Below are 23,743 nucleotides of genomic sequence, written 5' to 3'. Positions count from 1 at the left end.
TTAAAATGTTTTATTTATTTTTGAGAGAGACAGACAGAGTGTGTCACTAGCCATGAAATCATGACCTGAGCTGAAGTCAGACAACTGAACTGACTGAGCACCCAGGTGCCCCCAGAATAGACTTTATTTACTTTACTTTTTTTTTTTTTTTTAAATTTACATCCAAGTTTGTTAGCATACAGTGCAACAATGATTTCAGGAATATATTCCTTAAGGCCCCTTACATATTTAGCCCATCCCCCCTCCCACAACCCCTCCAGTAACCCTCTGTTTGTTCTCCATATTTAAGAGTCTCTTATGTTTTGTCCCTCTCCCTGTTTTCCTATTATATTTGCTTCCCTTCCCTAATATTCATCTGTTTGTATCTTAAAGTCCTAATATGAGTTAAGTCATATGGTATTTGTCTTTCTCTGACTGATTTCCCTTAGCATAATACCCTCTAGTTCCATCCACGTAGTTGCAAATGGCAAGATTCTCTGTTCTTTTGAATGGAGTTTAATACTCCATTGTATATGTATATATACACCACATCTTCTTTATTCATTCATCCATGGATGGACATTTGAGCTCTTTCCATACTTTGGCTATTGTTGATAGTGCTGCTATAAACATTGGTGTGCATGTGTCCCTTTGAAATAGCATACCTGTATCCCTTGGATAAATACCTAGTAGTGCAATTGCTTGGTTGTAGGGTAGTTCTATTTTTAATTTTTTGAGGTACCTCCATACTGTTTACCAGAGTGGCTGCACCAGTTTGCATTCCCACAGAATAGACTTGAAAGCAGTCTGTAACAGGAGATGAAGAAGGACAGTATATAGTAATAAAGGGGACAAAAAGATATAACAATGGTAAATATTTATGCAACCAATATGGGAGCACCCAAATACATAAAACAGTTAATAACAAATATGAAGGAACTTACTACACGACTAGTAGGTGACTTCTAACACCCCACTTAAATCAATGGACAGATCATCCAAACAGAAAATCAACGAAGAAATGGTTGCTTCATTTTTAATCTTTTTTTGAAGTTTATTTATCTTGTGAGAGAGTGGGAGAGCATGTGCGCTGAGTGAGCAGGGGAGGGGAGAGAGAAACGGAGAGAGAATATCTCTGTGCTGATAGTGCAGAGGCCGATGCAGAGCCTGATCTCACAGACTATGAGATCATGATCTGAGTTGAAATCAAGAGCGGGACGCTTAACCAACTGAGCCATCCAGGTGCCCCTAAAAATGATGGCTTTAAATGACACACTGGGCCAGATAGATCTAACAGATACATTCAGAACATTCCATCCTAAAATGACAGAATGCATATTCTTTTGAAGTGTACATGGAACATTCTCCAGAATAGATAACATATTAGGCCATAAAACAAGCCTTAACAAAATTTAAAAGGTTGAAGATATATCATGCATCTGTTCTGCCCACGATGCTATGAAACCAGACATCAACCACAAGCAAAAAATTTGGAAAGAGCACAAATACATGGAGATTAAATAACATGATACTAAACAATAAAAACTCTCAATAAAGTAGGTTTAGAGGGACCATACCTCAACATAATAAAGGCCATATATGAAAAAGTCACAGTGAACATCATACTCAATGGTGAAAAACTAAAAGCTTTCCCCTAAGGTCAGTAACAAGACAAGGGAGTCCTTTCTCATCACTTTTATTCAACACAGTACTGGGTCCTAGCCACAGCAATCAGAGAAGAAAAAGTAATAAAAAGCATCCAAATTGGCAAAGAAGAAAGAAAACTTTCACTACTTGCAGATGACATGATATCATATATAGAAAACCTGAAAGACTCCCCGTCCCACCACCAAAACTGCTAGAACTGATAATTCAGTAAAGTCACAGGATACAAAATCAATCTACAGAAAACTGTTAATTTCTATGCAGTGATAATGAAGCAGCAGAAAGACAAATTAAGAAAAACAATCATAATTGTACCCAAAATTATAAAATACCTAGAAGTAAACTTAACCAAAGAAGTGAAAGACCTGTGCTCTGAAAACTGTAAAACACTGATGAAAGAAATTGAAGAGGACACAAGAAATGGAAAGACATTCCATGCTCATGGATTGGAAGAACAAATATTGTGGAAATGTCCATATTGCTTAAAGCAATCTACAGATTTAATGCAATACCTATCAAAATACTAGTGGCATTTTTCACAGAACTGAACAAACAGTTCTAAAATTTGTATGGAACCAAAATGTCCCCGTATAGCCAAAGCGGTCCTACAAAAAAACAAAAAGCAAAAAACAAAAACAAAACTTGAGGTATCACAATTCTAGATTTTAAGTTATAAAGTTGTAGTCAAAACAGTATGGTACTGACACAAAAAATGATTCATGGAACAGAATTAAAAGAAAATAAACACACAATTATATGGTCAATTAATGTTCTGCAAAGGAGGCAAGATTATGCAATGGGAACAGGACAGTCTCTTCAACAAATGGTTTTGGGAAGACTGGAGAGCTACATGCAAAATAATGAAAAGTGGGCCACTTTCTTACACCACACACAAAAATAAATTCAAAATTGATTAAAGACCTCAGTGTGAGACCTGAAACCATAAAAATCTTGGAAGAGAACACAGACAATAATTTCTCTGACACTGGCTATGGCAACATTTTTCTAGATATGTCTCCTCAGACAAGGAAAATAAAAGCAAAAATAAACTATTGAGACTATATCACAATAAAAACCTTCTGCACAGAGAAGGAAACGGTCAACAAAACTAAAAGGTAACCTGTGGAATGGGAGAAGATATTTGCAAATGACATATCAGATAAAGGGTTAGTATCCAAAATATGTAAAAAACGTATGCAACTCAATAGCTCAAAAAGCAAATAATCCAATTAAAGAATAGGCAGAAGACATGAACAGACGTTTCTCCAAAGAAGGTATACAGATGGTCATTACACATGAAAAGATGCTCAACATCACTCATCAGGGGAATGCCAGTCATACCTCACATCTGTCAGAAAGACTAAATCAAAAACAAGAAACAGTGTTGATGAGGACGTGGGGAAAAAGGAGCCCTCGTGCACTGTTGGTGGGAATACAAACGGGTACAGCCACTGTGGAAAATAGTTTGGAGGATTCTCAAAAAATTAAAAGTAGAAGTCCTCTGTGATCTGCTAATCACACTACTGGGTATTTACCCAAAGAATACAAACACACTAACTTGATAGGATATACACAGCCCTATGTTTATTGCAGCATCATTTACTATAGCTAAAGTATGGAAGCAGCCCAAGTGTCCATCAGTAGATGAATGGATAAAAAAGATGTGGTATATATTATGTAACGGAATGTTATTCAGCCATAAAAAAACAATGAAATCTTGCCATTTGCAATGACATGGATTGAGCTAGAGACTATAATGTTAAGTGAAATAAGTCAGTCAGAGAAAGACAAATACCATATGATTTCACTCATGTGGAATTTAAGAAACAAAACACATGAGCAAGGAAAAAAAATAAGATAGAATCAAACTAAGAAACAGACTTTAAACTATAGAGAACAAACTGATGATTACCAGATGGGAGGTGGTGGGGGGATGGGTGCAGTTGGTGATAGGAATTAAGAGTACACTTATAATGTTGAACACTGAGTAATGTATAGAATTGTTGAATCACTATATTTTTACACCTTAAACTAATATAACACTATGTTAAAAATTATTTCCTTTTTTTTTTGTTTAGATATCTTAGTTTAAACAAGTAGGTTTATTTAACATGCAAATTTTCCCTGTAATATGTGGATCAAAGAATTTGTTATGAAAATCTGTCAAGAAAAACAATTATATAGGGGCACATTGGTGGCTCAGGTGGTTGAGCATCCGACTTCGGCTCAGGTTGTGATCTCATGGTTCGGTTCTTGGATTCAAGCCCTACATCGGGCTCTGTGTTTACAGCTCAGAGCCTGGAGCTTGCTTTGGATTCTGTGTCTGCCTCTCTCTCTGCCCTTCCCCCACTCATGCTCTGTCTCGGTCTCTCAAAAATAAATCATAAAAAAGTTAAAAAAAATGTTATAGGCATGTATTCCAGTTCATATATTGTTTAAAAATGCTTTAAATATTAGTAATCAATAGGTATCTCGACATTTTCAAATACTTGATACTAAAACCTTGTGTGTTTATTTTTGCAATAAATATGAATAGGATAGAAGGGAAACTGTTGAAACTGTTGATTATTGTTGCTTTCAAGTTTTCAGGGTCCTCATGTGAAAGATGACTTTATAGGAATCTTTGAGATCAAAATTTTAGTATTAAGATTAAAGTAGTTTCCTGTTGTGGGGATTCTCAGAGAAAGATGTCATTTTCAGATGAAGGGTGAGAGGAAGAGAGAAATTAGAATTCTTCGCAATCTCTTTTCTTTTTTCATTTTTTTCTTTCAGAGACAGAAGGTTCTATGGGTAGAATGTATGTGTATTTTTAAAGAATTCTCGTGCCTCAGAATGAAGGCATTCTGCTCTGCCTTCCATTCTCCAGCTTCATAATGAAAAACTTTGAGAATACTCTGTTTTTTCCTTATGGGTGGAATTGAATACATAATCATTTGGCTTTTTGCTTTTTTTTTGTTTTGTTTTTTTCAAATAGCAACTCCTTCCATTTCTACCAAAAGTTTCTTCCTAGGAAAGTGGTTATATGAGTAATGGAAAGTGTTGTATGATTAATGACTCTATAGGTATGAAAATTCTAGGCTTGATATTTGTACCCTTTCATCATCTGTATTCAGCTTATTGTATATTAAATTAAAAAAGCTAGATGACTGGTAAAGTTAAAGAACACACTCTGCTACCTAGCAGTTGCATCACATGTGTACAAGGAGATAGATATACATGCATTTAGTATAATAGTGAGAAGGTGGAAAAATACCTAAGTCTTCCTCAGTAGGCCAGTGGACAAATTGGTATTTACTCATAATATGGAATATAGGTACAAAATCCCTTCCTCCAAAATACTAAGGTCAGATGTATTTTGAAATTTAGATTCTTCCAGGTTTTGAGGGGTAATCCAGTACATATTATGTTTGTGTTGGGCAGCACTAAGTAATCCAACATACTAATAATGTATCTGTGGTGAAACTTGGGAGTATTCACATTAAATGAGAATAAAGAAATGGTTCATAGTCTCAGCAATTGAGGGCTTGTTGGATCATATGGTAGTTCTAGTTTTAATTTTTTGTGGAACTTCATACTGTTTTCCATAGTGGTTGCTCCAGTTTTCCGTTCTCAGTCACATTAAGTTGAGTAACAAAACAAAGTTGCAAAGAGAAGCATGTACAGATGACATCATTTATGTGAATTATAAACAAGTAATTGTGTGTGTGTGTGTGTGTGTGTGTGTGAGAGAGAGAGAGAGAGAGAGAGAGGGAGATCTGAAGAAAATAAGGCAAATTGTTGAGGTGATTTCCGTACTTTGTTGCATGTTTGAATGAATCTTTATAACCCTAAGTTTCTGTCTTTTTCTCTTTTACCTTTTTTTTTTTTTTTTTTAAACATCTATCAGGTGTTTTTATCTATAGCTCATTGATCAATTCTGGTTTTTTCCTAGGCACTGGGGTATCTCGCCGGTGAAATTCTTTTTTTTTTTTTTTTTTTCAACGTTTTTTTATTTATTTTTGGGACAGAGAGAGGCAGAGCATGAACGGGGGAGGGTCAGAGAGAGAGGGAGACACAGAATCGGAAACAGGCTCCAGGCTCCGAGCCATCAGCCCAGAGCCTGACGCGGGGCTCGAACTCACGGACTGTGAGATCGTGACCTGGCTGAAGTCGGACGCTTAACCGACTGCGCCACCCAGGCGCCCCTCTTTTACCTTTTTAAGAATGTATGGCTACCACTGAATTAGGTGATAGAGCATCCTACAAAGCATGTTTAGAACTGGAAAAGTTCTTAAATTTCCTAAATTACTGTCCTTTTAAGTGAAGTCATTACTAGTTGTTAAATGATCTTGAATATCTATTTTTTCCTTTTCTTTTTTTTCTTTTTTTTTTTTTTAATTTTTTTTTTTCAACGTTTTTTATTTATTTTTGGGACAGAGAGAGACAGAGCATGAACAGGGGAGGGGCAGAGAGAGAGGGAGACACAGAATCGGAAACAGGCTCCAGGCTCCGAGCCATCAGCCCAGAGCCTGACGCGGGGCTCGAACTCACGGACCGCGAGATCGTGACCTGGCTGAAGTCGGATGCTTAACCGACTGCGCCACCCAGGCGCCCCTATTTTTTCCTTTTCAAACCTGTATCTTTTTCGTTTTTAATGTTTTTTTGAGTGTAGTATACATACAGGAAATACTCCAGCATCATAATTCTATGAATTTTGACAAATGCCAATACCTTATAAAGACACAACATTGTCATCATCCATAAAGTTCGTTGCACCCTTTCCTGGTTAGTATCCTGCCCTCCAACAAATAGTGTTCTAATTTCTTTCACCTTAGATTAGTCTTGCCTGTTGTAGAACTTCGTATAAATGGGATTATCTAGTCTGTACTCTGTTGTGTTTGGCTTCTTTTCAGTGTGTTGTTTTTACATTATCCATGTTTAATGTATCGATAGTTATTCTTTTTAACATTGAGTAGTTTTCTTTATATGGATGTTGCATAAACAGTTTATCCATTCTCTAGTGTTTGGCTATTCTGAATAAAGCTGTTGTCAACATTTTTATACACATGTGCTTGTGGCCATGTTTTTATTTCTCTTGAGGAGATATCTAGGAGTATAGTTGCTGGGTCATAGGATAGATGTATGTTTAATTTTATGAGGAACTGGCAGACTAATTTCCAGAGCATTGATGTAATTTCACATTCTGGTTGTTTCACATCTTTGCTAACATTTGGTGTTGTTTAAATTTTAGTTATTCCAGTGGGTGTGTGGTGGTGTCTCATTCTGTTTTAATTTTCATTTTACTAATTACTAGTGATATTAGTTTTTCATTTCCACATTGGCTAGTTGTAGATTTCCAAAGTATCTTTCACTCATTTTAAAAATTTTAAGTTGTTGGGGCACCTGGGTGGCTCAGTCGGTTGAGCGTCCGACTTCGGCTCAGGTCATGATCTCACAGTCTGTGGGTTCGAGCCCCGCATCAGGCTCTGTGCTGACCGCTTGCTCAGAGCCTGGAGCCTGCTTCAGATTCTGTGTGTCCTCTCTCTGCCCCTCCCCTGCTCACGCTTTGTCTCACTCTGTTTCTCAAAAATAAATAAATGTAAAAAAAAAATTAAAAAAAAAATTTTTAAGTTGTTTATTTTTATTTGTGAGTTTCAGGAGTTGTTTATATATTCAGGACACAAGTCCTTTGACAGTTACTATTTTTCCCAGTATGTGGCCTATCAATTTATTTTTATAATGATCACTTTGAGAAAAATTTTGATAAAATTCTATTTTGATTAAGTCCAGTGTGTCAGTTTGTTTGTTTATTTATTTATTTTTAATGCTTGTTTATTTTTGAGACAGAGAGACAGAGCATGAGCAGGGGAGGGACAGAGAGAGAGGGAGACACAGAAGCAGGCTCCAGGCTCTGAGCCGGCAGCACAGAGCCTGACATGGGGCTCGAACTCATGAACAGCAAGATCATGATCTGAGCCGAAGTTGGATGCTTAACTGACTGAGCCACGCAAGAGCCCCTGTCAGTTTTTAATTATACCAAGTGTGCTTTCTAACATAGATATCTCAATATCTTTTATTTGAAAGTATGCAGGGAGATGAAGTGATGGTGCAGATCACTTCAAATGCAAATATGATGTGGTAAGTAAACTCCTTGCAAATATGGGTGCAGGAGTTAAATAGTTGTTTGAAAATAATGGTCACAAATATATTTATTGGGGCTTATATGATAGAATTGGTGAGAGTCAGGAAAGCAAATTTATTTTCCCTTTAAATACCCCATGAAGATTCCATCTGGTGTTCTTATTTGCTCTTAACAGTGCCACTGAATCATGAAGCAGTCTTTAATACTATCTCTTTACTACCTAAATTCATTTCTTTTCTGTTTATTAATTTTTCAAAAAATTTTGATTAATTACTAAAGATTTCTTTTATCTGCTTAACATTTTTACAGAAGCATGTGCAAGGGTCTTAGACATACCCTGTTTGATGATTGCCATGGAAATTATTAAAGGATTGTGTACAATAAATATTTATATTTATATCTCAGTTACTTTCAAGGAAGATTCAAGATTTTATCTATAAAAGCGTCATATTTTTGTTGTTGTTGTTGTTCATGTTTTTATCCCCAGGTGCCTTTTTGTTCTTATCAAGCTTCTCTTTCTGTCTCTTGTTAATTACACTTCTAAAACATTTGTGTAGAGAAATGCAGTTAAATTTTACATGTTGATCTGACATTTACCAGGTTGCTGAACTCTTAATGATATAGATGTCTCGTCTGTAATTTCTTCTGAATTTTCATCATATAATCTTTGTATAATGACTGTTTCTTCTTTTCTAATTCTTCTACTCTTTATTGTCTTCTCATCTTACTACACTTGTTCTTAGTATTTCTAGAACAAATTACAGTAGTGGACTATGGCAGTCTCTCAGTTGCCTGTATTCAGTTTCATTCTGATTTGCTTAATAGCTAGATTTGATTTTTATAGGAAAGCACGTTTAATAAAAATATAAGTATTGAAATAAGATATGAATAATTTTGGTTGGTTTGGTCTGGTTTACTTATGTTCTCTGTATATGTTTTACGTAATTTTCTCCAGACAGAATTAATTTTACAAGTAATTTTGTTTGGCTTCATCTCATTTTGAAATTTTTTGGTGATCGTGTATGTCAAAGCATCTTAAACAGTAGTACTGTTTAAATGAATGCTTTTCTCTAAGACTGTAAGGTTATGATCTTTCTGTACCTTCAATATCAGTCTTCCTTGCTTCTCTTCCTCTGGAGGAAAAGGTGGGGGAAGGAGAGCGAAATTCTATAGTTTCTGATAAGCTGTGGGTACACAGTGACTTCATTGTTGACATAGCTCTGTGGGACACAGACATTAGACCCTGTCAGCTTTACGTTGTGTGCAGCTGAATGTCAGCAGGGACTCCCTTCAGATGGCCAAGTTTCTTGCCTTCTGTGTGTATTCATTCAGCAAAATCTACTCTCCAAAGCAGCATTGCCAAGATTATATCACTTTCATAGCTGATTGGCATCACTTAGCTCTTTGTTCTTTACTCTTCTTTCTTTTTGATTCATATACCAGTATTTCTGTGACCAAGATTGGGGATTTCATTTACCTTTGTTTCAGGTGTTTGAAACTGTTGGGTTGTAAAGAATGAAGAAAGAAGTGAGTTTGATACTTGAAATGCTGCTGGAATGAACACTATCTTTTTGGTTGCTTATAGTTCTGCCATTGCATTGTTACTGCTGAGTGTTTTCAAGTTAAATACAATGGAAGTGGTTGTCCTAGGATCTCTTTGCTGGTCGATTTTACTTTGAAGATTTTTTTTTTCCAGTTATTTTGATGTCATTTATAGTGAAATGAATCTCTTCAATCCTGATATTGCTTAGCATAATATTTTTACCATTGTAATTTCTGGTTTGGGATACTGTCCTTTCTTTCTGCACTTCATTCACCAATTCCTTCTTTCCTCTTTCTGTCTTTCTTTTAGTTGGGGAAATCAGAACAGTTTTCTGGAGGAGATAATGCCTGAGCTTAGAATAAAAGGACAAGTAGGATTAAACTGGGAGTGAAAGAGGGAAAGGGCAGAGGAGATCACATAAGTAGAAGTTAAGGGGTAAATAATAAATAATATGGTGCTTGGGTATCTAAAAGCAATTTGGCATTTCTAGGACTTGTACTAAAAGCAGTTTATTGTTACTTGAATTGTTGATTATCTCTGAGGTCATAAAATATTAAATGTACAGTTGACCTTTGAGGAATGTGGGGATTAGGCCACTGTCCTCTGCACAGTTGAAAATTTGCATGTAACTTTTGACTCTCCCTCACCGCCCCCCCCCCCCCATTAACGGTTAATAGCCTACTATTGACTGGAAGCCTTACTGATAACATAGAGTCAGTTAACACATATTTTGTATGTTATTATGTATTATATACTGTATTCTTACAATAAAGCAAGCTAGATGAAAAGAAAGTGTTATTAAGAAAATCATGAGGTCCCCTAAAAAAAAAAAAAGAAAATCATGAGGAGGAGATAATGCATTTACTGTACTGTTTATTGAAAATAATATGTGTGTAAATGGACCCATGCTGTTCAGACCCACGTTGTTCATTCAAGGGTCAACTTATTTTGATAGCATTTTCATTTGTTCTTTAACTTCCATTCTGGGTTGTACTAGCATAAAGATATAGGTTCTACGTTTTTCCTGGATTCAGTAGTGGAGAGTAGTTGGTAGAATTCTGGTATAATTGCTTGTTCATTATCTTCACTCTTTGTCTTTTTTCAGAAGAGAATGAGCGTAACATAAGGGTAATTTAATTAACCATTTGAATTCTGGTGTGTTGTTTCTTAATCTGAGAACTTGGGTTTGGTTAATAGTTGATAGTTTACAGTATACTTTTCTGCACAGAAAATAAATCCTTGTAATCAACTGAAAGAATAGTAGACTGATGATTACAAGAAATGAATTACCTTAGAGGCTTTTCCTCAGTGTCTGAGGTTTAGCCTGGTTAAATTTCTCACCGACTTCCTTCTAAAGTGATAGAAATTAAAATACTTTCTTTTCATATTAAAGATTCACGAGTCTAGCTCATAGTGATCTCTGATAGGTTCTTAAGCTTCATTTGAATATCTTGCATGTAGAATTAAGTGCCTTACATGTATGTGTCTCATTTCTGTCTTGAATATTCTTAACTTTTTAAAAAAAATGTTTATTTAATTTTGAGAGAGGGAGAGAGAGAGTGTGAGCTGGGGAGGGGCAGAGAGGGAGACAGAGGTTCCAAAGCAGGTCCTGTGTAGCAGAGAGTCCAATGCGGGGCTCAAACCCATGAACCAACCACGAGATCATGACCTGAGCCAAAGCCAGGCACCCAAATGACTGAGCCACCCAGGCTTGAATATTATTCTTAATCTAAAATTTAGAATAGGGTGTAGTGCTGATGAGTAACTATTATGTTGTTCTTTTTTTTAACTATTATGTTTTATCAATTTGTAAGCTTTATTTTTGGATAAGAACTCCATGTGCTTTGTATAGTATTAAAACTATGAAAGATTCCTGTTGACTGTTGATTATCTGAAAATGCTTCTCTTTGCTTTGGATCAAACATGAATAAATCCAGAGACACCTGGCTGGCTTAGTCAGTGGAGCGTGTGACTCTTGATATCAGGGTTGTGGGTTTGAGCCCCACGTTGGGTATAGAGATTATTTTATTAAAAAAAAAAAAAACAAACCCATGAATAAATCCAGAGGATATAGTTAAAATTTTTTATTAGGATTGTGTTTCGTATTTTGGGTAGTTTTTATTTAAGATAGAATTTTTAAAAATGTTTTATTCATTCAAATGTTTATTCATTTATTCATTGGTTCATGCTTACAAAGCAGGTTCCAGGCTCTGAGCTGTCAGCATAGAGCCTGACTCAGGTTTTGAACCAATGAACCCTAAGATTATGAACTGAGCCGAAGTCAGACCTTTAACCTAGTGAGCCACCTAGGCACCCCTAAGATAGAATTTTTTGTGTTAGTTGGTAAAGAATTGTTACAGAATATGAGTTAATCATTGTATTATAGGGGAAAGATACAGCTCTCCAGGGACTTGATTTGCATGTTCTACTAGCTGTTACTTTCAAAATAATTTCTCAAAATTTGTTTTTCTCAATCTTTCATCAAAAACTTATTGAGCACTTAATATACTGAGCACTGTGCTGTACCTCACAGTAAAGAGATGACAACCGTTAAAGTCCTAGAAAGTTTTTATTGAAGACAGAGACAAATATATTTCAGATTAGTCTGGTAAGTGCTATTGTTAGGGATATAGTAATGTAGCGGTACAGATCAGAACCTCAAATGGCCTGAGGAAGCTGTAAGCTTGACTCAGATGACTTCAGTAAGAATTATTATGGGCTCTTTTGCATCTTACATTAATGAAATTTACTTAATATATACATTTACATGTTTCAGAATAAATTGTTCTTGATTTAACATAATAGGGTGCAATACTGGTATTTTTTCTTTTTTTTAAATGTTTATTTTTTTGGGGGGGACAGAGAGAGGAAGACAGGATCCAAAGCAGGCTCTGCACTGTCAGCGGAGAGCCTGATGTGGGGCTCGAACTCACAAACTGTGAGATCATGACCTGAGCCGAAGTCAGAAACTTTACCACGTGAGCCACCCAGGCACCCCTATACTTGTATTTTTTTTAACTGGTCATCTTGACACATAGTTCATGGAGTTCTCTGTGATATATTGTTTGAAATGATGATCACTTTTTGTATCCATAATACAGTAGTCTCTCCTTTGCATCGTTGCATTTCCTGTGCTTTCAGTTACTGGTGGTCACCTGTGGTCTGGAAGCAGACCTCATTTTTCCTTCTGACTTTCTTGTTAGAAGGTCCCTTGTAGCCTAACACTGCCTCACAATGCCTACCTCATTCACCTCACTTCTGTTTAGTCATGTAGGCATTTTATCATGTCACATCATCATCAGAAGAAGGTTGAGTACAGAACACGAGATTATTTTAAGGGAGAGACACCACATTCTCATAAATTTTTATTAGTATACTGATATGTTCTATTTTATTTTAGCTTTGTTGTTAATCTTTTACTATGCCTAATCTATAAATTTTATCATAGGTATGTATGTATAGGAAAAAACATAGTATATATGGGATTTGGTACTATGCACAGTTTTAGGCATCCATTGGGGGTCTTGGAACATATTCCCTGTAGATAAAGAGGGGACTACTGTATTCTTTTTTTCTAACTAAAAATAGCTCTAGACTACAAAATTCTGTCAATTTAGAAATCAGGATAAACTGGACCAAAGCACTCTGTTATTCCAAGAAATTAATGATTATTTTTGGGAAGTTATGCCTTAGAGGAGCTTCTGTTATTTATCTAAAATATGTTATATGAAGAGCTGTGGTGATTTTTTGGCCATTTGTTTCAGATGTATTATTTTTCTAATAGAAGTCATAGTCTCTGTCGGAGATTTAAAAATGTTCATTCCTGTTGTTCACAATACTCTATCATTTCATTGAGGCAGAGTGTCATATAATAATAGCACAATCCTTGGATTAAATTTTAAGCAGTTACTGGGGCACATGGATGGCTCAGTTGGTTGAGTGTCTGACTTTGGCTCAGGTCATGATCTAATGGTTTGTGGGTTCAAGCCCCACTTCAGGCTCTGTGCTGACAGCTCAGAGCCTGGAGCTGCTTCAGATTCTGTGTCTCACTCTCTCTCTGCCCCTCCCCTGCTTGCGCTCTGTCTCTGTCTCTCTCAAAAATAAACATTAAACAAAAAAAACAATTAAAAAAAATTTAAGCAGTTACTTTTCCAGTCTTTCCAGATCACCTGAATGTCAGAGTGAAAAGTGGTAGACTACTGAGTGTTGGTATAACATTTGGAATATCAGAAGTCGGAGATCATTTTGGAGAATGTCATGAGGCAGAATTCCCAAATAGAAATTCTCCTAATGTCTTACAACTGAGGTCTTCCCGCTAAATTCAGTATGTCTTTTTTTTTTTTTTTTGGTTGATCATTATAAATGTCTATGGGATGTATAGGTTTGCTCAGTTTATCATCTGTATGAATATGCTGGAGAAACAGTAGCATAGTTTCTTAGCCTGTTGCTTCTTTCTTCTCCCAAGGAATTTGGCAAGAATTTTTGTAAAGTAAAGCTAGCTTGAATGTAGCCTAAAGTAGGGATTTATTTCAGTGGAGAAAATTGCTGTGTAGCTTTCTAGGCTACCAGTCAGACCATCATTTTATTTCTATTTTGTAGATAAATGGGTGCAAGCAGAGCTGAAATTATAACATTAATGGTTATAATTTCTATATTGTCAAAATAATTGCCATGCCAGATTTAATCAAATTGTAAATGCTAAAGTATATGTGAGGCTATTAGCTGTAGTCAACACCTGTTTCTCCTAACCTGAATGAATTGGTGATGAATGTCCAAAAAAGGAGGAACAGTTGTACCTAGCAATCAGTTTCATTGTTGAATTTAACTTCTGATACTACCCTCACTCAGGCTTTAACTGGGTTTTTTGACTTTCAGATGTAAAGAAGGAAAATAGAATTGATAATAAGCTCTAGAGAATTACTAGCATTTTGACACATCTTTTCATTAAAGATTTTGAAGTTCAACAACTGTTAAGAATCTTTAAAATGTGATGCTGAAAGTTAAATGCATTTAAAAAAATCCTATTCCTGAATTAAAATATCTGATAGTCTTATTATAAATGTATTCTTGGTAAGAAAAAAGCAGTGGTTTTCAAAAGTTTGAAGATTACCAGAATTGAAAATTCACTACTTGCTAAGCCTAATAGGAAAACTAGAAATTATGAAATAAACAGTTGATGTGTTTGCACTGAAAAAAAAAAAATCTCTATGATAGTCACCATAAAATTTGTTAGAAGAAAAATGACGGACTTGGAAATATATTTGTAACATACACAGTAGGCAAAAGGTTATTTTCCTAAGTGGATTAGGAAAATTAAAAAATGGGCAAAGAACAAGGACAGATGAGTAACAAAGGAAGGAATACAAAGTGCCAGTAGATATGTGAATAGGTATTTAGCTGTGCTTATAATCAAAGAAATGCCAGAAAAAGAAAATACCTACAGTTTTTAAATATATGGGGAAGTGGCGACTCCCAGATATTGTTTGGTGGAAGTTTAAATGTGTCAGACAGACCCTTTTAGAGATAATTTTTAATATATAATCAAAATTACAATTGCATATCCTCCAATTCAGCAATTCCCCTTTGAGAATTTATCCCCAGTAAAAATTTGGATACATGTACAAAGATATACATATGAAGGTGCCTGTTGTAATAGTGAAAACAGAACCAACCTAAATATTTATCAATAGTCATAAATAATTTAATATCCATAAATTGGAGTTTTATGGCAGGTATCATTTTTCCTCATTTTCTTTATTACTGTAAAATACATCTTTTATCTACCATCTTAGCTACTCTTCAAGTGTATCGTTCATTGGCATAAAGTACATTATGTTGTGCAAACATTGCCACCATCCATTTCCAGAACTCTTTTCATCCTGTAAAACTATACCTGTTAGTGACTTCCCATCCCTCCCCAACCCCTGCTTTTTCCAGGCTTTGGCAGCCACTGTTGTTCTTTCTGCTTCATATGTTTGACTAATCTAGATACCTCGTGTTAAGTGGAATCATATAATAGTTGTCTATTGTGGTTTAGTTAGCATTATCCTCAAGTTTCATCCATGTTGTAGCATGTCAGAATTTCATTCTTTTTTAAGTTTGAAAAGTATTGTAAGCACTTTTAAAAATTTGTTTTTTATTTTATTTTTATATTATTTTTAAATTTTATCTATTTCTGAAAGAGAGAGTGCAAGCAGGGTAGGGGCAGAGAGAGAGAGGGAGACCCAGAATCTGGAGCAGGCTCTAGGCTCCGAGCTGTCAGCAGAGAGCCTGATGTGGGATGCAAACCCAAGAACTGTGAGAACATGACCTGAGCTTAACCAACTGAGCCACCCAGCCGCCCTTTTTAAATTGAAAAATATATTTTTTTAATGTTTTTTTATTTTTGAGAGAGAGACCGAGTGCAGGCAGGGGAGGGGCAGAGACAGAGGGAGACACAGAATATGAAGCAGGCTCTGGGCTCCTGTCAGCACAGAGCCTGATGCAGGGCTTGAACCCATGAACTGGGTGATCATGACCTGAGCCAAAGTTGAATGCTTAACTGACTGAACCACTCAGGTACCCCTAAATTTAATTTTTGAGTGGGGTAGCACATCTATTTTGTTCAAATTTAAGAGGAAGGTTGGGAGGAGGGAAGATGGGAAGTGATTGCTAATAGGCCTGGGATTTCACTAAGGGGTGATGGAAGTGTTCTAGAATTAGATATGTGTGTTTGATGTACAACTTTTAATATGTTGAAAACTGAATTATACACTTAAAACAGGTGAACTTTATTATATGTGAGTTATATTTCAATAAAGCTGTTACTAAGAAGATTTCAATGTCAATTATACTTCAGTTAAAAATTTCTGGAGGAATAAAAAAATTTCAAGAGGAATAGAATAAATTTCTAGTAAAGTGTTCTTATAAGTTGTCCTTCAGCTATTCTAGTTTTACTTTTTAAAAAATTATTTCTTGTGTAACTTTCCAGAAATATTTTTATTTCTTAAGAATATTTTATTTTTTACTTACAGTAGATAGTAAATATTATTCCCTTTCTTTAACAAAAGTGGTAGTAAATTGAGCACGGTTTTCTGTACCCAAGCAATTATCTCTGAAATCTGTTTCTCTTATTTTTAGGTAAAAAGGTGGTTTTTGTTGTTGTTGTTTTTTTAATTACAAAAGGATTACATGGTTAGTTAGTACAAAAAAGTGTGAAGAAAAAATGTAAAAGCTATTCATACCCAGAGATAGTCGTTGGTAATTAATTGCTTGTATCCTTTTAGACTTTACTCTAGATGTATATACACTTTTAAAAATTAGATTGAGATCATCCTATACTTAGTCTTGTGTGGTCTGCTTTTTTACACTTAAAACAGTATATTGTGACGATAGATTTAAATCACTAAATACCAATCTACATTGTTGTTGTTATTTTTTTTAACGTTTATTTATTTTTGAGAGACAGAGCATGAGCAGGAGAGGGACAGGGAGAGAGGGAGATACAGAATCAGAAGCAGGCTCCAGGCTCTGAGCTATCGGCACAGAGCCTGATGCAGGGCTTGTACCACGAACTATGAGATTGTGACCTGAGCCAAAGTTGGATACTTAACCGACTGAGCCATCCAGGTGCGCCTACATTGTTATTTTTTTATGGATGTATAGTATTAAATTATGTGGACATTTCTCATTTACTGTAACTCATCACCTATTAATATCTATTTAGGTTGTTTCTAATTTTGTCACTATTATAAATAAGAATAAGTATCTTTGTACATACATCTTTGTATCCTTGCCAGATCATTTATTTGAGATATTTACTGTACTGCTATTTTGTAGTCTGCCAGAATTTTTCAACAATGTATGTTTTATAATCTGCAAAGATTTCCATGATATTATTAAAATCTCTGTGAAAAAATTGTGCAGGTATATAAATCCTTATTTTAAATATGAGGAATCTGAAATGCAGAAAGTGGCATTGTATCCAAAATTGCATAGCAGTTAGTGTGAGAGCTGGAACTAAAAGTCATGTCTTCTGATTGTGGGTTAGTGTTCTTTCCACTATGGCATACTGCCAGTCTTTAAACCTTTAATACAAAGAGTGATTTTTGTTGTTGTTGTTTCTTCATTTCTAAAAATATGAATCTTGTGAATACTTTTAGATTCTTTGTCTAACGTGCTGGAAATTTTCCATTCAGATTAAAGGTTCATATACCTTCATTAGGTGTACAGGCTAAAGATATGCTGTCTCAAACATTTTGTAATTTAACTGCATTGACATCTTTGTTTAATTACTCACCTATATTATTATCCTTCCCTGTATGAAAAGCTCACATGGTGAGGTATTTCCCCATCCCCCTGGTTTTTTTTTTTAAGTTTTTAAAAAAAATTTATTTATTTTGGTAGGGGTGGGGGGAGGGTGGCAGAAGAGTGTGAGCAGGGGAGGGGCAGAGAGAGAGAATCCCAAGGAGGCTCTGTGCTGTCAGTGCTGAGCCTGACACTAGGCTTGAACTCACAAACTGTGAGATCAAGACCTGAGCAGAGATAGAGTCAGAGCTTAACCAACTGAGCCACCCAGGCACTCCTTCTCCTCCCCTTATGAAAGCTTCAAGTTATGTTATTTTCTTCGGGTAGCACTAGTTTCTGTGGGCTGGGAAAATTCCTTTGATTTCAATGACAGGTCCATCATTTACTGTGTGATCTTGGGCAAGTTACTTAAATCTCTAGATTTAAAAAGACCTGACAGACTTTGGCTCAGGTCATGATCTCGCAGTTCTTAAGTTTGAGCCCCATATCAGGCTCTGTGCTGACAACTTGGAGACAGGAGTTTGTAGATTCTGTGTCTCCTTCTCTCTCTCTGCCCCTCCCCTGCTGGCTTGCACGCTCTCTCATTTTCTCTCTCTCTCAAAAATAAACAGTAGTGGGTGCCTGGGTGGCTCAGTAGGTTGGGTGTCTGACTTCGGCTCAGGTCATGATCTCACATCTCATGAGTCCAAGCCCCATGTCGGGCACTGTGCTGACAACTCAGAGCCTGGAGCCTGCGTCTGATTCTGTTGTCTCCCTCTCTGTCTGATCCTCCCCCACTTGCACTCTTTCTTGCTCTCAAAAATAAACAAACATTAAAAAATATTAAAAAAAATAAACAGCAAAAAATCTCCAAGACTAGTGTCATCATCGGTAAGAATAATAATAATAGTAAAAAAGTAGTAAAAAAATTAATAGTACACATGTCATGAAGATTAAATGAATCAACACATAAAAAGTGTGTGGCATGTAGATGCTACTCATTAAATGTTAGTATTATTTAATGTGTAAACTTACTTAAAAAGTCATTTTGTGTTTTGATATCCTTTGTATTATTTGGTGAAACTTTTGTATGATGTGTTTGTATTCCTGTAGATTTCCCCTTTCTCCTCCCCTCCCTTTTAGTTCTGTGAATATTTCTGTTAATTTCGAACAATGCCTTTATTTTGTCATGGCTTATGCAAAGTGAAGTTCTGCCATACTTCTCTTGTTTCCTTTTGGGAGTAATAGAGGCTAAATTATTGACATTTTATAGATTATCTCAATCATATTTTAAGACAGTGTAAAATTACATGAATTCTAATTTGTTAAATTCAAGTTCTGAGAGCCCTGGTAGCTACTTTCTGACTTTCCCAGTCTGCTTTATTTTTTCTTCTTGAGGAGGGAAGCTGACTTGGGGTTTTCTGTTTTGTCTTGGTTCTAGCACATGCAAATGACAATCCAGGCTCTCCAGGATGAATTGCGGATCCAGAGGGACCTGAACCAGCTGTTTCAGCAAGATAGTAGCAGTAGGACTGGTGAACCTTTCGTGGCAGAGCTGACAGAGGAGAACTTTCAGAGGTTACATGCTGAGCATGAGCGGCAGGCCAAAGAGCTGTTTCTTCTTCGAAAGACTTTGGAGGAAATGGAGTTGCGTATTGAGACTCAGAAGCAAACCCTAAATGCTCGGGATGAATCCATCAAGAAACTTCTGGAGATGTTGCAGAGCAAAGGACTTTCTGCTAAGGCTACTGAAGAAGATCATGAGAGAACAAGACGACTGGCAGAGGCAGAGATGCACGTCCACCACCTAGAAAGCCTTTTGGAGCAGAAGGAAAAAGAGAACAGTATGTTGAGAGAGGTGAGTGCTTTTTCAGTTGTCTTGACTTACTGATTGTCTCTCCCACCCCGCATTAGTCAGCATCTTGACTTAGATAAATTTACATACTCCATTGAGTTAGCCCGAAGGGAATTTCTTCTTTGATATTTAAGTGCTTCACTGATTTCTGATTTGCTCTCTTGTATGAGATGGCATTGACTAGTATGTATACTGGCTTGATAAATTTCTGGGTCTTTCTGCCCCCCCCCCCCCCCCCCCCCCCGCCCCCAATCTGGTTTCTGTAGACACATTTTATTGCTAGAGGGACACAGAATTTTCTTAGTTTGTTACTCATCTCTTGATTTGTTCATAGAGACACACACAGCAAAAACAGAATCAGATTACCTAATTATTGTTTAATTTCAGAATATTATTAAGAGAAAAAGTGTTTACTTCAGTTTAGATGTGCTTATATAGTCCTTGGTAGTAGTAATGGATGTTTGCTCTGTGGTTGCCATAGAAACTTGCCTTGCTCTAAAAGATATGTAATAAAAATCATTTGCTGCCATGGAGGCACAGTGAGAAAGAATGATATAGAGCACACTGTCAGTTATTTTTTATAGAGGAAACTCAGATTTAAGCTGGCCACTGTGACTGTTGATAACCTTTCACTTTTCTAGGTAATGATTCATTTTAAGAAAACATAAATGAAAAATACATCTTCCTTTGAATTAAAAAAAATCGACAGCTGTAATTCTCTATATGTGGCCAGAGACTTCAGATAACTTTCCCATTTGGATACGGAAAAAAAATCACAGAATTGTGTTACTGTCAGTCTGAATGAAGTATGAGGAAAGGAATTAAAGCATGGAATATTCCCAAAGCAGCAAAATAGTAACTGTAAAAGGATACTTCTATATTTGTAGTTCTATAACTTCTCCTTTTGTAAGGAATATGAAATATTTACAGTGAGGACATTTTATTTTTGATAAAGAGGAAATTCAGTGTTTTTTAAAAACATGATTTTATTACATAGTAAATTCATGGTAGCTTATTGTAGTAAAATTAGCAAAAACTTAAAATCCCAGGTATCATTACCTACTGATAACTGTTATGCATATGTTTCCAGTCATTTTTATTATGTATACATTCCTTCTGCATTAAAAAAATTATTTATTTATTGTGAGAGAGGGGCAGAGAGAAAGAGAGAACCCTAAACAGACCTCTTGCTGCCAGCACAGAGCCTGATGCAGGGCTTGATCTCACAACCGTGAGATCATGACCTGAGCCCAAATCAAGAGTTGGATGCTTTACTGACTGAGCCACCCAGCTCGCCACCCTTCTGTATTTCTTTCTCTTAAAAAAGATAGAATACTGTACATTAGTATTGTCTAATAGAAGTTTCTGTGATGATGGAAATGTTCTGTATCTGCTTTGTTCATTATGGTAGCCACTAGTCACATATGGTTATGGAGCTCTTGAATTGTGGCTAGTGTGACTGAGGAACTGACTTAAATTTTATTTCACTATAACTAATCTGGAATTAAATTTAATTAAATTTAAATTTAAGTATCTATGTGCAGCTTGTGGCTACTGTGTTAGTGTAGTATGCATAATGTAATGTCACATGCTTTTCTTGATAATGTATTTGACCATCTTTTGTCAGGTATATGTAGAGTTTTGTAATTTCAGATGAATTTATAACGTTTGATTGAATATTGAAAATTTAGACCACTATTAATTTTTCAGTAGTATAAAACTGCTGTGCTGAATATCCTTAACCATATATCTCTGTACATTAATTTTTTTCTTTAGGATAAATTCCTAGAAATGAATTTGCTTGAAAGGTATGTACATTTTTGAAACTGAATAATCTCATCTTCCGGAGTGATTGGACCAGTTTATCTTCCCAGCGGTGTATATAACATGTTGTTAGGATTAATCAGCAGCTATGTACATTTTAGGCTCTTCAAATTATCAGACTGTAATATTTTAGGAAATTTTCAGTCAACTGGTATGTTACAGGTACATCCTGAGTTTGTTTCAATTTACATTAAAGACTTTATATTTTAATGAGATTACTTAGAGCCTGGCCATAGACTTTTGTTAGAGAAGTTGTAATAATCTCACACAGCATGCAACCTGAAATGTTTCCCAGCATCATGAATTTTGAGTGTTATGTTTTTACTGCTTCTGTTCTGAATGTTTCAACCTATGCCCATTTATTTATTTGAAAGCATTTTAAATTGAAGTATAGTTGACACAGAACATTACATTAATTTTAAGTGTACAGTATAGTGATTTGACACCTCTGTACATTGTGCTGTACTCACTACAGGTATAGCTACCATCTGTCACCATACAATGCTAGAACAGTACCAGGGACTATATTTCTTGTGCTCTCCTTTTATCCCTGTGACTTCTTCATTCTGTATCTCCCACTCCTCTTTACCCATTTTGCCTATCCTTCAACCCATCTCCCCTCTTGCAACCATCAGTTTGTCCTCTATAGACTCTTTCTGCTTTTTGTTAATTTATTTTGTGTTTTAGATTCCACATATAAGTGAAATATATGGTATTTGTCTCTTTCACTTATTTCACTTAGCATAATACCCTTTAAGTCCATCCATGTTATCGTAAGTGGCTAGATTGCATTCTTTTTTATTATGCCTATTTACTTTTGAGTTTTGGAGTTAATAAATTGTGAACAGTTAAGGAGTGTGAAAAGCTACATTGTTACTCTGGCAGAGAACAGAGATGTGGTGAATTTGAAACAGTGGTAGAAAAAAACATGAATATAAGACTGATTGTTCAACTAACAAGCTCTACAATATCAAGTCCCACTTACATACATAGTGTGGAAGAAATATAGGTAGGCCTTATCAATCATACCAACACACAATTCTAGTTGCTGTTAGTAACATAGCATCATCTTACAAGAAAACACAGTCATACAAATTAAAATTACTTAAGATAAGGTGGAAATGATTGTTTCAGAAACAAATGTCTAGAATTCTAGTTCTCTTTTCTGTTTCTCCTATTTACCTTCAAGACTTAGACCAAATTTTAGTTCTTTGAAGTTTTCCTTGTGTAGCTGTATACTTAAATGTAGATGAACCAATCCTATGATAGTATATTTATATTTACCTGTATGTTTCTTCATTGTTTGCTTCATTTTTTGCATCAAAGATACATTTTTTAAATATTTTATTTATTTTATATATATATATATATATATTTTTTTAATATTTTTATTTATTTTTGAGAGAGAGAGAGACAGAGCATGATGGGGGGAAGGGCAGATAGAGAGAGGGAGACACAGAATCTGAACCAAGCTCCAGGCTCCAGGCTCCAACCTGTCAGCACAGAGCCTGATCCTGGGCTCAAACTCATGAACTGTGAGATCATGACCTGAGCTGAAGTCAGACACTTAACTGAGCCACCCAGGTGCCCTTAAAGATTTTATTTTTAAGTAATCTTTATACCCAACATAGGGTTCGAACCCACAACCTGGAGATAAACAGTTGCATGCTCCCCTGACTGAGCAAGCCAGGCGCCCTCAAAGATACATGTTTTTAAAAAAATCTTTATTTTACCAGTGTTTATCAAATACACAGTGGGTACTCAAGAAATGTTCGTTGAGTAAGTTGAAATGTAGGCCAAAAAATTTAAACCTAGAACTTACAGAAAGAAGGATAGCATTTCAAGTTTTTTTTCCCCAGTGAAACCACTGGGTTCTCAAATCTGATGAAGTTTGGAAAACAAGTTAAACTCAAAACTAATTTTACTTATGAGTTTAGTTATACATATTATAAATAAAATATTAGCAGATAGAATCAGCATTATGATAAAAGGATAATACTCTGACCAAAAGGAGGTTATTCCAGCAATGCCAGAATGGCTTAATTTATCATACACAGTTACAATTTGTATTAGATAAAAGGAAAAGAGAATCTTGTGGTATTTGATGGCTGTCTGAAATATATTAGATAAAATGTTACAGAATTTTGATTGAAAATGAAACAAAATGAACTAAAAATAAGAATTGAATACTTTTAAATAAGATTTAAATAAATAATAACATAATAAATGTATATAATAACCACATTTCAAACTAATAGCCAGCATCAGGCTTACTGTGCCATATTAGAAATGCCCACTGAAGTTAGAAAGAGGTCAGGGGCACCTGAGTGGTTCAGTCAGTTAAGTGTCCAACTTCTGCTCAGGTCATGATCTTGCAGTTCGTGAGTTTGAGCCCCGTGTCAGGCTCTGTGCTGACAGCTCAGAGCCTGGAGCCTGATTTGGATTCTGTGCCTCCCTCTCTCTCTCTGCCCCTTCCCCACTCATGCTCTGT

General features: G+C 35.6%; 1 protein-coding gene across 5 annotated transcripts in view; it reads left to right on the top strand.

Annotated features, from left to right (window-relative positions):
- The window catches only part of ERC1 (ELKS/RAB6-interacting/CAST family member 1), a 511,095-nt gene that overhangs the window by 77,344 nt on the left and 410,008 nt on the right, over nucleotides 1-23,743 (top strand). For all 5 annotated transcript variants that reach the window (XM_049627032.1, XM_049627029.1, XM_049627031.1 and 2 more), the window contains exon 3: nucleotides 19,015-19,431. In XM_049627032.1, the coding sequence (XP_049482989.1) occupies nucleotides 19,015-19,431 (417 nt within the window). The remainder of the gene's footprint in view (nucleotides 1-19,014; nucleotides 19,432-23,743) is intronic.

Source organism: Panthera uncia, chromosome B4, assembly GCF_023721935.1.
Source record: "Panthera uncia isolate 11264 chromosome B4, Puncia_PCG_1.0, whole genome shotgun sequence".
NCBI lineage: Eukaryota > Metazoa > Chordata > Mammalia > Carnivora > Felidae > Panthera > Panthera uncia.
The sequence above is the reverse complement of the archived record's forward strand: the minus strand, read 5'-3'. Positions and strand labels throughout refer to the sequence as shown.